The 16,483-nt window shown below is 33.3% G+C and overlaps 1 protein-coding gene across 3 annotated transcripts in view; it reads right to left on the bottom strand.

Annotated features, from left to right (window-relative positions):
• LOC145277611 (uncharacterized) overlaps nucleotides 1–16,483 on the bottom strand; it is a 161,410-nt gene that overhangs the window by 76,299 nt on the left and 68,628 nt on the right. Inside the window, exon 1 of one of the 3 annotated variants that reach the window (XM_080129138.1) lies at nucleotides 6,517–6,702. The exons of the other annotated variants lie outside the window; for them this stretch is intronic. Within the exon in view, the coding sequence (XP_079985264.1) occupies nucleotides 6,517–6,557 (41 nt within the window). The 5' untranslated portion in view covers nucleotides 6,558–6,702. Of the gene's footprint in view, nucleotides 1–6,516; nucleotides 6,703–16,483 lie in introns of those variants that run through there. 3 annotated transcript variants of the gene reach the window in all.

The following is a 16,483-nucleotide window of genomic DNA, read 5'->3' as shown; positions in this document are numbered from 1 at the left end:
CAAGTGTCTGCAGTTCGTCAGAGCATTCACCATTAAAATACTTGTAAAACAAGCAGAGGGAAGCAACGTTTCGTCGATGGGACAGAGGCTGAAGCTTAGATGCCAGTTCAGGGCCTATCCGATTGGCGACTCTTTTTTTAACCTTGTCTAGGAGCGAGAGACTAGTAGCAGATGCACCAGCCCAAATGTGACAACAATACTCCATACATGGGCGAATGGTGACCTTATAGAGGTACAGGATACTTTCAGGTGTCAGTAGTTTTCTAGCACGGTAGAGAGAGCCTACCTTTTTCGCAGCGGTCCTGGCAATGTTTTCAATATAATTGTTCCAGCAGTTTGAAAGATGTACTCTCAGACAGGGAGTCACTGGCCATTGTTATTGGTGGCAGAGAAGGTTTCTTGTAATTATTGAAGGAAACCAGTTTAGTCTTGGCAGCATTGAATGTGACCATCCATTTATGTCCCCATTCCACTACAGATCGGAGGTCATCCTCTAGTGTTTTTGCCATTTCTTTAGATATGTGTTAATTTGTTTTCGTGTCATGCCTGTTATAGAGTGTAGTGTCATCAGCATATATACCCATCTCAGAGGCAATTTTGTCAAGGAGGTCATTAATAAATATCAAGAACAATAGAGGTCCAAGAATAGACCCCTGAGGCACTCCCGCATTTATATCACACTGTTTAGATGTTCGACCGTCGAGGACAACCTGGATTTTTCTCTTATCTAAGAAGGATTTAATTATGCTAAGTAATACCATATGATTTAATTTTCCTGAGGAGACCCTTGTGCCATACCCTGTCAAAAGCCTTAGCTATATCTAGAGCTACTGCTCTGCCCTCTCCCGTTTTGTCCAGTGAATGGTATATACGTTCAGAGATTACAGTGAGGATGTCAGCTGTGGAACGGGTTTGTCTAAATTCATATTGTTTGTCAGTCAGAAGTTTAGCATCTGTAAGGTGCCGGACTAGATCATGGTTAATTAAGGTCTCAAATATTTTGGCAAAAAGTGAGAGGCTAATGGGGCGATAATTTGATGGGTCAGTCCTTTCGCCAGAATTCTTGAATACTGGTACCACAGAAGCGGTGTTCCAACAGCCCGGAAAGCATGATTCATTAAGGCATTTGTTTTAGAGTTTGGAGAAAACTGGAGCTACTTCGGCTGAGCACTTTTTTAATAGCACAGCTGGGATGAGATCAGGTCCACATGCTTTTGAAGTGTCAAGATTTTTTATGATAGCATGTACCTGAGCGGGGGTGATTTTTAGATCGTCTAGCGTGACGTCTGTCTGCAAAGGAAAGTCAGGCAGGGGTGGTTGGAAGGGTCCAGTGTGGAGTTCGAGGCAAACCGGCTGGCAAGCAGATTAGCTTTGTCGGTTGCTGAGCAAACAACCTCGTGATTTGGCAAATAACAGAATTTTGAACAGAAGCATGTTCTCTATTCCTACCATCATCAATGAAGCTGAGGTAATTTCATCAGCATCTGAAAAAGCCAAAGTCTTTGCCAAGAACTTTGCAGCTAATTCTACCCTTTGCTATCAGGGTTGCCTGACAGAAGAAAATATATTTCCTCCTGTGACTGAAAACAAACTATACAACATACAAATATCTGTAAGTGATGTTGTTAAGCTTATCACAAACCTTGATTCCAGTAAAACAACTAGTCCCGACACCATTCTAGGCATAGCGCTCAAAAAGCTTCAACCAGAACTAGCTCCCATACTTACAAAGCTGTTTAAATGTTGCCTTAAGGAAAAATGCTTCCCAACACTTTGGAAAACTTCAGTTTGACCCATATTTAAAAATTTGCTGGAAAAATAGTTGGATCACTCTACCGCTCCAGTAGGTATCTCACTGCGACGCAATTCTCTGTCTGTATAAGGGTCAGGTACATCTTAGAATGGAGTACTGTTGCTATATGGAGTACTGTTGCTATATCTGGGCAGGAGCTGCTTGGCGATTCTTATCCTGCCTTGATAGAGTTCAAGGCTGGTTTTGAAACATAGTTAGCGATACCCTTTTCTGTTCCCTGCAACGTCTTTCTCACAGAAGAAACATTGAGAGCCTGTCTCTGCTCTATCGCTATTTTCCTGGTAAATGCTCAACTGAACTCGAATCTATGAACTTCCCTTGTTAAACTTTCACAAAAAACACTTGACTTCTACAATCACTATATATGATTTCCCCTACTCTCTATCTGTGCGTTAATCTAAACAGATTCCATGAACAAAGCTTCTTTCCAAGAATTACCCGCCCTGTGGAACACTGTTCTGCTGGCTTGCTTCCTGGTTGAATACAACATGGTGGCTTTCAAACCCAATGTAAACAAGTTCTTGTTGAACCATCCCCATAAAATAATCAAATTCTACCCAACTTAAACCAAAAGTTTTAAAAGGATTTCTACACTACCATCTTAGTCATTAACCCTTATCCTCGAGTGGCTTTCAGGATTTGATAAGTGTTTACTCCAAAGTAATATATATATATATATATATATATATATATATATATATACCGCTCCCCATGTGGGGGTACGAAATTGGCTAAAGGGAGAATTATTCCCAACTCGCATTTAGGTAAAAATATACTTTCGTAAATAATTGAATTCATTCAAAACATATCGTTAAAACCATAAACAAACAACACACACACACACACACACACACACACACACTCATAAATATACATACATACATACTTATATGAATACATATAGTCAAGTAGTTTTATTTTCATATAATAAAAAAACATTATTTTTAAGCGAATTTGATTTTTTAACTTTCTCTCCCCATGTTAAGAATGGCTTTCTAAAATCTCCCAAACGTTTGAATTATCTCTATTCTCTTTCAAAAATGGTATTGAGAGGTGGACGATCGTCGTTTAATTATTTTGATAAAACTACTGGTTTAATTTACAATATTCTTGCAACACATAGAGACAACATTAAAGACTTAAAAAAATATTTTTTGAACGGAGAGAGGTGTGGCCAAGTACACACGCACACACACAATAATAATAGAAGTAACAATAAAAATAGTGTCTGCAATCGAAAACTACATAGAAACACATCCAATAAAGGTGGACCTGAACGAGCGTCACCCCCGCCCTCTAATTTTTTTCTGTTCGTTTTTTTTTTTTGCAAAAAAAAAAAAGAATGAAAAATTTATTATTTCGACATCTGAAAGGGGTACTCACTTTCGATCCCCCATTTTGTAAACACGGAAAGGAATTATTGGGGGGGGGGGGTTGTGTGTTACTTGTGCATTTTTGCTACCGTGCTGAAATAATTACGTTATTATTTCAAAAGCCATTCTTAACATGGAGAGGGGAGGGTGTTATGTATTTTTTACGACCTGCCCCAGTATAAACAACCCCCCCCCAAGCCACCTCATGTTAAGAACGGCTTTCGGAACAAACATTCCCTTACAAATGTCGAAATAATGACATTTTATTTTTATATATATAATCTGATTAATTTAGGCACCGCCAAAACTGGGGGGGGGGGCAGGTAAGTACTTTTTGACGGACCGTCCTTTTAAAAATCTACCAAAAATCAGGTAATTATCCGATCAATACGAAATTTTCAGCGATTATTAAGAGAAGAATGAACTTTATAACAGTGTACTTATTTTTCATAAACGATATATATTTTGCTTACAACCCCCCCTTGTTTTGAGGAGGTACAAATATGCTTAAAATAATCATCTGAAACTGAACACAACATTGTGTTGTTGTAAGGGACAGAATTATAGATTAAAAAAAAAAATAAAAAAATTGTTTGCATACCTTATTTTGACGTCTGAATATCAGAACTTCGATTGTGTTTAATTATCCCGCTTTTGAGTTTTGAAGTGTGAAATTCGGTGAATATGTTTAAGTTAAGCAAAACAAAAAAAAAATTTTTTTAATATTTATACGAAAAAAGCCATTTTAAAATCTTTGATAAACAAATTAACAATTCTTTTTTAGCGAGCCGAATAATGCATGACCATTATTAAACAGGGCATGCTTTGAAGAAACGATACAAAAAAAAATTCGATAAATATTGTGCCCTTTGTGTTAAAAATAGCATCATTTTTTTCGATCCCGTTTGAAAACGTTTGCCGCCTTTCGACTACGGTGGACCAAACGCGCTGAAATAATTTTTTTTATTCTGCTTTAAATTGCCCCCCCCCATTTTGGGGAGCCTGGCCCCCACACACATACACATTAAAAACCAAACTCATACAAATGGTCACCCATCTGGTACTGGCCAGCCAATAATACATTGAAATTTTCGTCACTGAAAAATAAGGTTTTTTTTGGCCTGTTTGGTCTTCCATAGTTTGCTTTTTATCAAATGCAAACGTAAACATTGTCGATCTAGACTCTAGATCGACGCGAAGTAACTGGTTGCCTATATGAATAAGTGGAATTATTTGAAATCCAAGTACTTATATTATAATATTTTTGCATATTCTCTTAGAAAATCATCCTAAATCTTAGATAACAAATAAATAAATAAATTATTTCAAAAACCTTTTTTTTATATATATATTTATGTACGTTTTTTTGTGAAAGACAAAAAATGTTAATTGTTAACTTTTTGGGAAAATTTAACATTTAAAATTTAATTAAAAATAGTAGAAAAAGTTTTACATTATTATGTTTTCTATATGATAAAATTCAGGGTTTTATCTTTCTGGAAAAAAAAGTTACTCAGAAATAATTTATTTTAATAAATGTAATTTCGTTTAAAAAAACAACAACTTGATTTTTCGGCCATTTTTGGCGGTGCCTAGATTAATTCGTGCCCAATCAATAACAATCCACTGAAAAAAAAAAACAAATAGAAAAAAATTTTACAGTGGGGGTGGTCAGTGATCCGATTGGTAACATTTATTGGGGTGGAGCAACTGGAGCATATGGAGCATTGGAGCATTGTTACCAATCGTTTAACCGGACTGTATATATTTTACTAGCAGTATTTTTATCCAATTTTCTATTTTTGAGCGATTATCGAGATTATGTGACGTCTGATGGCTATCATTATTTTCGTTCTAACTGAAAAGTTTGTTTTTCTTTTACTGACCTAACAAAAACAATAAAAAAAACAATAAAACGCAACTCGCATTTAGGTAAAAATGCACTTTCGTAAATAATTGAACTAATTCAAAACATATCGTTAAAACCAAAAACAAACATATATATATACACACATATACACACCCACTCATACACACATAAATATACATACATACTTATATGAATACATATCGTCAAGTAGTTTTATTTTCATATAATAAAAAATATCATTTTTAAGCGATTTTGATTTTTAACTTTCTCTCCCCCATATTAAGAATGGCTTTCTAAAATCTCCCAAACGTTTGAATTAGTTGGAATTATCTCTATTCTCTTTCAAAAATGGTATTGAGAGGTGGACGATCGTCGTTCTAAAAACGCACAAAAAAAAAAAAAAAAGAAAATCCTCCACGTAGGTAGAAATGTAACTTAATCTTACACTTGCTAACATTTATTTCTTGTTATTTTTTTTCCACGTTTTTGTTTTGTTGGATATTGTACCTATTTACTATGCCTCCCCACGGGACAGAGTTAGACACCAGGGTCGTTTTTTAACGTGGAGAAAAGGTACAAAAATAAAAATTGTCTCAGTCGTCAAGGATTTCTCCTCCACTGAAAGAGAACAAGAAATAGAAGTGACACTGCAGCCAGTGCAGCATCTGAAGAACAGATACTACACTTTGATCTTTACCAAAAGGTCAAGGTTGTAATCTATCGCCGAAACATTTAAGTATTAAAGCAAAACACACAATCATGTTAAAACTAACAACAAATCGAACGATCAATCTTTTCCAAAACAGCATGTATGCTGAAAACGTACACAAGCCAATAATGGTTATAAAAAAATGTAAATTGAAAATTAAAAAAAAAGGGGGGGTACTTATGCACTTTTTTACCATCCTGAAATAATATTTAGAAAGCCATTCTTAACACGGGGCGGGTGTTTTATAATTGTTCTGTACTTTCACCTAACAATAATAAAAAAAACTTTTTCGTAAAACTTAAATTTAACTTGAAAATACTATTTAAAAAATAGCACGGTAACAAAAGTGCATAAGCACAAAAAATTATCTAAAACAGAAAAAAAAAACGAAACAAACCCATAAAATGTAACGAAACCGTTAATTTTAATGGCAATTTTGCAATTGCATTATAGCATTCCCTAGAAATTAAATGGTTTTAATTTTAGGAGAGTTCCGTGTGCGCAAGGAAAGAGTTAAACCTCCCGATGTAAAAGAATGGCTTTTTAAAGTTGCCGGGATGTTAAAATGCACAAGTACCATTTTAAAATCAATGTCAAAGATAGGGTGGTAATTTTATAGAACCACTCCTGTTTCCAATCGAAGTTTTCATGATTTTGTTTTTATTCTTCGAGCATTTCTGGGAACGATATTGGCATAAGTAGTTTAGTTGCTAAGTGAAATTGTAGATTATAAGAAGAACAGCTAACTTACCAGACAGTAGCCGCTGACGAGGTAAGATCTTCTCCCAACATCGTCGAGTCTAGGACGAAGAATACCTATTTAAAGGAATATTTACTCGAGTCGAGGAAAAAATTCTTCATTACTACTGAAGAGTTCTTTAGTTGGCAATTCGTTCCCAGATTGTCGAGGGTAATGATACAGCGACTCGAAGTCCGCAGCAAACACTGCCCGATAAAAAATTCTAATTCTAATTATTTTTTGTAGAAAATCATAAATAAAATGTTATTGTTTGATTGTTTTTAATTTGTTTCTACTATTATAAAACATATATTACTTTATAAAATATTTATTGATTTCTTTATTATTTTTTTTTAGAAAAATAGTCGGTTAGTTATTAGGAGGAGGAGGTCACGAAAAAAGTTTTAGCCTCGGCCTCCACTAACCCCGCTTTCAATGACATGCAGAGAACGTTTTCAGGTCCCAAGTGAGAAGAATATATATATATATATATATATATATATATATATATATATATATATATATATATATATATATATATATATATATATAACTCGGTGGACGTAGGCCTATAATACATTCCTCTGAAAAAGGCACTTTTAAAACAGGAGTAAAAGGGGCAGGTGCTTGCCCCCTCCCCCTGCACGTCCCTGCCCGCTTTAAGTCCCCTGGTTTTTCGACAATGTAGAGTTAAGGGTGAAAATCCCTAATAACAGCACCAAAGATGGTGTCGAGAATGATTTTATAAAAATACCTAAACACGCTCTTCCTAACTTATTCAGGCCACGTTTATAAAATACTATGTGCATATGTCTATATATATTTAAAAGTTTGACTCATGTCCATATAACCTACATCTAAAATTTCAAGTATTTAGACCCAAAAGAGGAGTTTGGTAGAGTCTGCAAAGGTCAACTCGTTCAACTTTTACTTCTTTCCAGCCAAATTTTCCTCAAAACTCATCAAAAAGCTTGTTGCATGTCTGAATACCCTTTATGTCAAATTTCAAATGTTTAGACCCAAAATTTGCTGAATAGTTTGCTAGATATCGCAAAGGTAAAATCTTTTGAACTTTGACTCCTTGGCAGCCAAATTTTCGGCCAATAACCGATTAAAAAACTTGCCCTATGTCTGAATACATGTTGTGTAAATTTTCAAATGTTTATATAAAAAATTGGCTGAGTAATTTGGTAGAGACCACAAAGGTCAAATTTTTTAAAGCTTTTACCCCAATTTTAACCTCTTAGCATTCATTGTTTTGGGTTCAAATCAAATTAAAAAGTTTGATCCATGTCTAAGTAACCTACATCTAAAAGTTTAAGTGTTTAGACCCAAAATTTTGCAGAGGAGTTTGGTAGAGTTTTAAAAGGTCAAATCCTTGAACTTTGACCCCTTGACAGCCAAATTTCTGTCTGAAACTGATTAAAAAGATTTTCCGAAATCTCAATACCTCTTATGTCAAATTTCGAGTCAGTAGACTGAAAATTAACAGAGTAGTTTGGAAGGAAAATGCACACACACACACACACACACACACACACACACACACACACACATTTTCACTTATATAGATATATAGATAAGTTTAAATACTGACAAAAGAAAGTATAACTTTAAATGAAAATATAAATAATATGTAGACAATCAGGCAGTGTACTTAACAGTCGATAAATCGAAAACAAACAAAATATACAACAAAACGCAATTTAATTATCTACCGCTCTACATTGTTTTAAAGTTCTGACACTGATTGCAAACTTTGAGTTAGGCAAACAGGAATAAATCAAACGTGGCAGTTGAGTTTTTGGAGGTGATCGCTAATTTCCGGCTTCAAAGATGGTAAAAATAGACAGTGGCGCCTGTCAGGTTTAGAATAAGTGGTAAGATAATAAGATATTTTTCAACTATTTTTTTAAATTTATTATTATTATTATTATTATTATTGTTATTATTATTATTGTTGTTGTTGTTGTTATTATTATTATTATTATTATTATTGTTATTATTGTTATTATTATTATTGTTATTATTGTTATTATTATTATTGTTGTTGTTATTGTTATTATTATTATTATTATTATTGTTGTTATTATTATTATTATTGTTATTATTATTATTGTTGTTATTATTATTATTATTGTTATTATTATTGTTATTATTATTATTATTGTTGTTGTTATTGTTATTATTATTATTATTATTGTTATTATTGTTATTATTGTTATTATTGTTATTATTATTATTGTTATTATTATTATTATTATTATTGTTGTTATTGTTATTATTATTATTATTATTATTATTATTGTTATTATTATAATCTAACAACAACAACAACCATAACAACCACAACAAGAAAAACAACAATAATAATAATAATAATAATAATAATAATAATAATAATAATAAATGAGTGGAGATAGTTAGGTTATGGAATAAGAAAACTTCCATCATAGGTGTGCTGGCTCAATTCCAGGTGATCTTGAGAAACAGTTGAACTCCTTGGGAATCAAGAAGTCCGTTTTGCTTAGCACAACAAACATTCTATGCCAAGTGCTTTCCTTCTAACTGACTTTTTTACTATGTTCATTAGCTTTAGTGCAACAAAAAAACAAAAAAAACATCATAATACTGTGAAATTAACGAAAACAAGTGAAGCATGCATGCCCCCCCCCAGGGCACAGTGAACGAGGCATAAAAAAAGTTCAGCATTTGCCCCCCCCCCATTTAGCCCCCAAACCCAAAAGTCCCCAGGGGACGTCAAATCCTGGTGAAAATAAACAAACGGTGTAGTTTTAGGCTTTAATGTAAATTTGAGTTCTGCACGATGCAAAAAAAGAAATGATTAACTCCATCATGCCCCCCCTATTAAGCCCTCAAAGTCCCCAAGGCCTAAACATGTTTAAATTTGAGTTCAGCACCATACAAAACTGCTAAATAGACATACACAGAACGTTTTGGACAAATATGGTAAAATAGTCCCAAAAATGGAGTGTTTTTATTAGCCCTAAAAGAGCTCCTGGGACACACCAAAGAGTTATTGCACCGTATAGACGGACAAAATTATATAGAAATCAGTTACAACTTTTCAGAAAGTTTTATAAAAATCCAAGGCATCAATTTTTTTTTTTATAAGCACAAAAGTGTCAATTTTATCATTTTAATTTGAAAAGCACCCCTAGGGGTCAACCAGAGTTTTCTGGGGAAAATCCGTTCTGTTACTTTTTTTACTCATATTATGTTTAATGTTTGTGTAAAATTTTTAAAAAATTTCAAAGCATATTTATTGAGAAAAAGTGCAAACGACTGGATGGATGAACAGACGAACGGACAGTGGTGAATATACAGGTTCACCCTCCTTTTAACGGGTACCAATAATAATAATAATAATAATAATAAATGACAGAATTGAGCAGTATTCAGCAAAGCAAACTACCAGAAACGTCTTTTTGAGTAACTGGAAGGAATTGAAAGAGGAAATGACGTTATACCTGATGCTGACCAATCTCATGCATTCTGGACACACATTTAAGTAGAAGGAAGTAAAAGATGAAGATGATGCAGAATGGATGAAAAAAACGGACATAATCACCATTGAGATGTTTAAGGAGCGGATTAGAAAGCTTTCAAATTTGAAAGTGCTTAAAATTGACGGAGCTCTTCACCCACTTCGTGCAACAATGCAAAATGACTGTTTAATGATGAGTGATTTACAAAGAGCACTACCACCTTGATCATCTATTATATAAATATCACCTGTCTGTTTAAATATATGTCTGTATATATGTTTGTATGTATGTATGGTTGTATGTCTGCCTAAAACTTTCAACAGAGGCGATGGATTTTCACAAGATCAATATGCTTTTGAAGCTCGACCCTTCGAACGATAAATATCGAAAAATGAGTAAAAAACATTTATTCCTTCACCCTCAACTGGGCAGTTATCTTCAAGGAGGGTCGTTTTATTTGCTGACATTTTTGCAAGTCATTTAAGCCTTGTGTCGTATAAAATATGTTATTTCGACCGCCGATGACATCACAACCGCGACAGGCACATTGATAAGACTGTTTGTTTTTTTTTTTCACCTCTTTTTCCTCTGATATGTTACAGGTTCGAATCTCCTTACTAATATTTTTCTTTTTTTTTTTTCGGTCGCAATTTTCCTTATTTTGCCCCCCTCCCCAACCAACACCCTTACACACACCTCCACTTTCTTTTCCATCGTTGCGTCACAGGTTCAAGCATACCTGCTTACTAGAACTTTTTTTTTTTCTCTCAACACACACCTACAAACACCCGGGCAATGCCGGGCACCCAGGCTAGTCAAAGATAAGATAAAAAGGGTGCAGTAACAACCTTTAGACTAATCTCTTGCTTCTCAGTTATGTGGAAAAAAGTATCTACAATCATTTCGACCAAAATGATTTGCTGCCTGAAGAAAAGAAAGGTTGCTTAAAAGGATAATGTGTCATCAAAGATCAGCTTCTGATTGATAAAATCATCCTGCAAACGAACATGGACATGACTAAGAAAAGAGGACATGAACCGAGAAACAAAAACACTACTAATAGCTGTGCAGAACAATTTGGTTAGAACTAACTACATTAAAGTTACAATAGATCAAACCCAGGAAAATAGTCAATATAGACTCTGTGGACAAGGAGACGAAATGGTAAATCACATAGCAAACTAGTTCAAATTGCAAACGAAGAACTAACCTTGTCATGCATGTGTAGATTATAAGGTGAGATAAATTAAACATAAAGATGCGATTCAAACGAATGCTGATGTAACAGAGTGCAGACAAACGTATAGCAGCTGTATGCAAATGACCAAGCCGTGTGCAAAGTGACGTCACAGCAAGGAAAAGATTATAAAAAGAAAAACGTGTGTACAAACTAATGATGACAATCATGTTAGAGAGAGGACAGAGATAGACGTGTCACACATGTGTGGACTGATAGCAAACAGCAAAGACGCATGCCATACATGGCTGGATAGGAAAGTACCTGTAAATAAAAAGTTGTCATTAAACTGAAAACAAAAAAAGGGATCGAGTTTTGTTCTTGTCTGTTGTTTCCTTGCGAAGGAGTCTACTATGTGTTGGGTCCCTACATGTTAACACGTGTAAATGTATGCAACGTTACACTAAAATACAAATGGTTCTACTTGCTTACCCTCTTTCTTTTCTTGGATTCGTTTTGATGCACTCTCTTCGTCACTTTCTAAAGCTAGTAAGTTTTAACATGAAAGTGTTAATTAAAAAAATTTTTAACCAATAAAAATCTTTCCAAACTCCAGAAAGTAACACCTTAAAAAGTCTTATAAGACCTGGTCAAGTAAATCAGTTTTTGACAGACTTCACCAGTCACTCCTGAAAGACACCAGAATGTACACTCTTAATCCCCACCTTTGGTAGTAGCGGGGGGAGCAAGTCGTAAAAGAAAAGGACCTAAAGACTCATGTATCTAACCTCCATCAACTCAGTGCAAGATAAACACACACGCACATACACAATGCCACGCTGCCAAATACTCACATATTTATGTATTCACTTTATAAACTAGTGTTGGGATGATTAATCAAAATCAGGATTCTTAATAATCAAAACTGATATTCAAACTGGTATTGGAATCAGAAAAATTTGTGTCTATTTTCTGATGCCAAAAACGATTCCTTTAATTATCTTTTTTATTTCATTTTGTTTAAAGCGAAGTCTTACAGTTGTTAGTAATAATAAAATGAATATTTATTGAGTTTAAACGAAGATCTATAGATCACTCCCATGTAATGGAATCGTGGAAAATATTGGGATCGTCCCATCACTTATATGAACATACTGACTTAGGATTACTATTCACTCAACTTCTTTGAACACGTTTGTACTGTGAACATTTTTATTGTTATTTTTTGTATGAAAATGTTTTCTTATAAAATTTCGTTTTTCTCTTTTACAAAACTCTGTTTATGTTTTAGGTAGCACTTACTACCTGGTGACCCTTCTATTCTCTCAATGTTTCATTTTATTTACCTTTTATTATGCTTGATTCATATATATTCTAGATTTTCTTCCTTTGCTAAAACATAACATTCATTTTTAAATCATATTAAATATTGGTGTGGCTCTTGGCTATGCATAAGACATCATATTGATCAAGATGTCCTCTACCAAAGCCAGAGACAACGCCACAAAGGTCTCTGATATTTTAGATCATTCATGGATAGACAAACGCTTGGAAAATTTTGGAATAGCCCCCAACATTCAAACAGCTTTAAAGAATAGCATGAACAATTAGGAACTGCCTGTGGAACTCTGTTTCTCTATGCTGCTTTCCCGCTAACCACATTATGATCTTCTTCACACAAGTTCTTGCTAAGCCGTCCCCTTACACCCAATTTTCACTATTAATGATTACTACACTGTTGTCTTGATGACCACCATACATTCATTAATCTTTATCGCTAGTCGCCGTCGGGCCTTTTTAAGTGGTGACTCTATTGTAAAATAAAAAAAAAATTAACTTTAGGAGGTGTTACATTAGGCAAAGTGAAAATTAAAAGAGATATATTTTCCTGAGCAATAGTTTTTCTTTGGTTTTTGTCATCCGTTTGACCCCGTTGACACTTTTTCTACAAAATGTGAAGGTGTCATATAAACTTGAGGAAAAACTTCCTACAGTCAACCAGCTACTATTCATGAATGACCTTCAGGTTTCTCGCAAGAATGAAAACTTATTTGATACCCTAATGAATACAGTCAGATGATTTAGTGATGACATATGAATGAAATTTAGCATTACAAAATGTGCTATTCTTGTAATAAAAAGAGGTAAACTCTTCCACTCAGACGGCTTTGAGCCCTTATGTATATATAAAAAAAATATATATATAAGAATTTTCAGAATGTGAGAGGTGATATAATTATTTCCACAGTCAACTAACGTCGCAGCTCATAAGACCCATGGCAGTCAACAAATTACAAGTCCAAGACTCGAGTTTTGTCTTTATTTTGGAGCTCATCAGTTGAACACATCCAAAATCCGGGATTTGAAACCTGAGTCTCTTCCATGCAGAGCGAGTACTCTGCCACTTGAGCAACCATGCCACACACAAGAAAGTCTATTAACTAACCCATATAAAGCAAACCACAGCGAAATCTGACTATGAAATGAACCTACTTCATCTCAAACAGGGGATGTGGTCATTTTAACAAGAACCCAAGCCGATATCTCACGAGTAGAATTTTGTGAACTGCAACGTTGCTTGACAGTAGAAATATTGTTTGTAACTAAACAAGCAGCTGAAGCACTGTAAAAGTGGTGGGCGAGTGTTTATGTAAATGAACATTTGATGAGGTCATTTGCGAGCACCGATCACACATGGACTAGAGGTTAGACTGTCCACAACGATGGTTGTAGGTTCAACCCCTGGCTAGGAAAAGGTGCTGGTCTAGCCTCACTGATAAACTGTGATATAGCAAAACAGTACTGTATGTGAATAATTATATAATGAACTGAAATTTTGAAATACTTTAAGATTACAACTAGAATAATACTGTAACATTAAAGTCCATATAAATATTAATATCAATATTTATAAGAGAATCCCAATCATATAAAGAAGCTCCATTTGGATTATACCTTTCTTGATTGCCTTAGATTTTATGATTGCACATTTATATTTCTTTGTTGACTCTAACTGCACCATGGAATATTATTTTTTAATCTTGGCTCCTTTTAGGCTTTTTATACAAGCTTTTAACTTTCTCAACCTATGTGCTAAATAGCAAAATTTATGACAACTTAAGAACTTTATTTTGCTAAAAAGATTTCTTCTAATTATATTAGCCATTTTTGAAAATCCATGAATTAAGAAAAACTTTTTATTTTTGCATTCTTTGTCAAATAATAAATTTGTTGTAAATTTTTTAGTTTATTAAAATTAATTCCAAATATATATATATGTATTCTTCTGTATATAATATTTTGATTGCAGAAATTCCTCTCTGCACCAAATTGCCGTAGGTTTTCAATCACTGATGCCGCATACAAATTTATTATGTCTAAACCTTCAAGCCCCATCTTATGTAACTTTACTACGTCGTTTTATACACATTTATTCGTTATAGTTAAATCCTATATTTTACCCTAGGAGAAGCATCATCACGATCGCCACATCTACAGAGGAATAAGTTCCTATTTTTCTCTCTGATTCTCAAGTCCTACCTCCGCTACCACTATACACCATGTACTATTATTCATTCTTCTACGATGTTCGTATTTCACCGGTCTTAACTGCTTATTATAGATATATATACTAAACATAACACCCCTTCTCCTTATACATAATTACTAATGCCTCCCTAGACATCGTCCGCTTATTCGTATTGGCTGCGCTCAGAAGATTCCATTATTCAAGAATACACTTACCGAACGATTTATATTGAAATGTGGCTACACTATACGCAACCTCCATAAAATTAGTATGATACCAGTTCTCGGTTGACAAATAATTTGCTGAAAAAATATTATATATATCTATTATATACATATGTATCGTATTATACGTTTACTTTTTTTGTCTTTTCTTTTTTCCAGTCGTGTGATACTGTTTTTTATTTTATTATAACTAGGTACAGGCAAAATGAATGCCGATGCTCAAAATGTGTAAATATTTTGACCCACCAAAAGTCAGGAAATTAACCAATTTTAATGAAATTTTCACTATTTATCAAATAATGATCGTGTAATATAATGAACGAATTATTTTTATTTGAATCCGAGTAAAAATGTATTATTTTTATAAAAGTAAAAAAAAAATGTAAGAATTTATTTCAGCTTTTTTTTTATGAAAATAAAGCATCGTAAATTATAACAATTAAAAAATTAATTAATTTTTGCAGAAACATAAGGAAAAAAGCACCTAAATTTCGTATTAACGAAATCGATATAACTCGAAGAAAAATTAATTTCTCGAACTATCGATATTATCATTGAATTAAGCATCGGTTATTTAATATTTTTCAGCAAAAAATTTAATTGCAAAAGTATTAATTTTTTTACAGTTACATTTTTTAATGTAATCCTTATATGTAATATCCTAATATTTTGATTGCACGCAAGAACGTATAATTATCAATGTAAGATAATTTTCATATAATCTCGGAAAATAAAGTAAAAAAGCTTAAACTGAAAAACAGGAACATAGAAAAATAATTAAATTAAAAAAATGGAAAGAATTATACAAACGTTCCATGTCGGTAAGTACGGATACACATTCTTGAAAAGAAAAGGAAAAAATGCTCGATATGCCGGAAGATTGTTAAATAATAACATTATGTCATTAATGTGCTCCCGTACTTGTTTGAATTTCGCCGCCATGTCTTTTTTTCTTTACACGAAACTAATCTTGTTGCTACCATGGCCATATTTTCGGATAATTATTACCCTTTTTAGCAAAAGTTAAGTACATTTATTGTATTAATTCATTATTTTAAGACTATAACTTAATACTTGAAATGGAAATAATTTCAGAAAACTTATATTTCTCTTGCCAGAAAAATGTAAACACGATTTTTGTCATAATTAATTTTTTACGTGAAATGTATGCTTTTTCAGATTTGAGACAAAATTATTCCATGTAATTTTTTTTATTTTATTTCACACACTTTTTTTGTTGAAGAAATTAACTTTAATCTGTAATCTTTTAAACATAATCAAAAAGTAACCGGAAATTTTAAAAATTTTATGATTAGCCGGCGTTCAAAACCAGATCCTATACCTAAGCAGCTATTAGAATTGCTTGTACATAATTATAGCAAATAAATGTGTATAAAATGACGCAGTAAAGTTATATAAGACGGGGGTTGAAGGTTTAAACATGATAAATTTCTTTGTTGAATCTGTTATTGAAAAGCTACGGTAATTTGGTGCAGACGGGGGTTTCTGCAATCAAAATATTATATACAGGATTATATAT

This window comes from Euprymna scolopes, chromosome 6, assembly GCF_053919585.1.
Source record: "Euprymna scolopes isolate OS-2025 chromosome 6, ASM5391958v1, whole genome shotgun sequence".
Classification (NCBI taxonomy): Eukaryota; Metazoa; Mollusca; class Cephalopoda; order Sepiida; family Sepiolidae; genus Euprymna; species Euprymna scolopes.
This window is presented reverse-complemented; position numbering and strand designations above follow the sequence as displayed.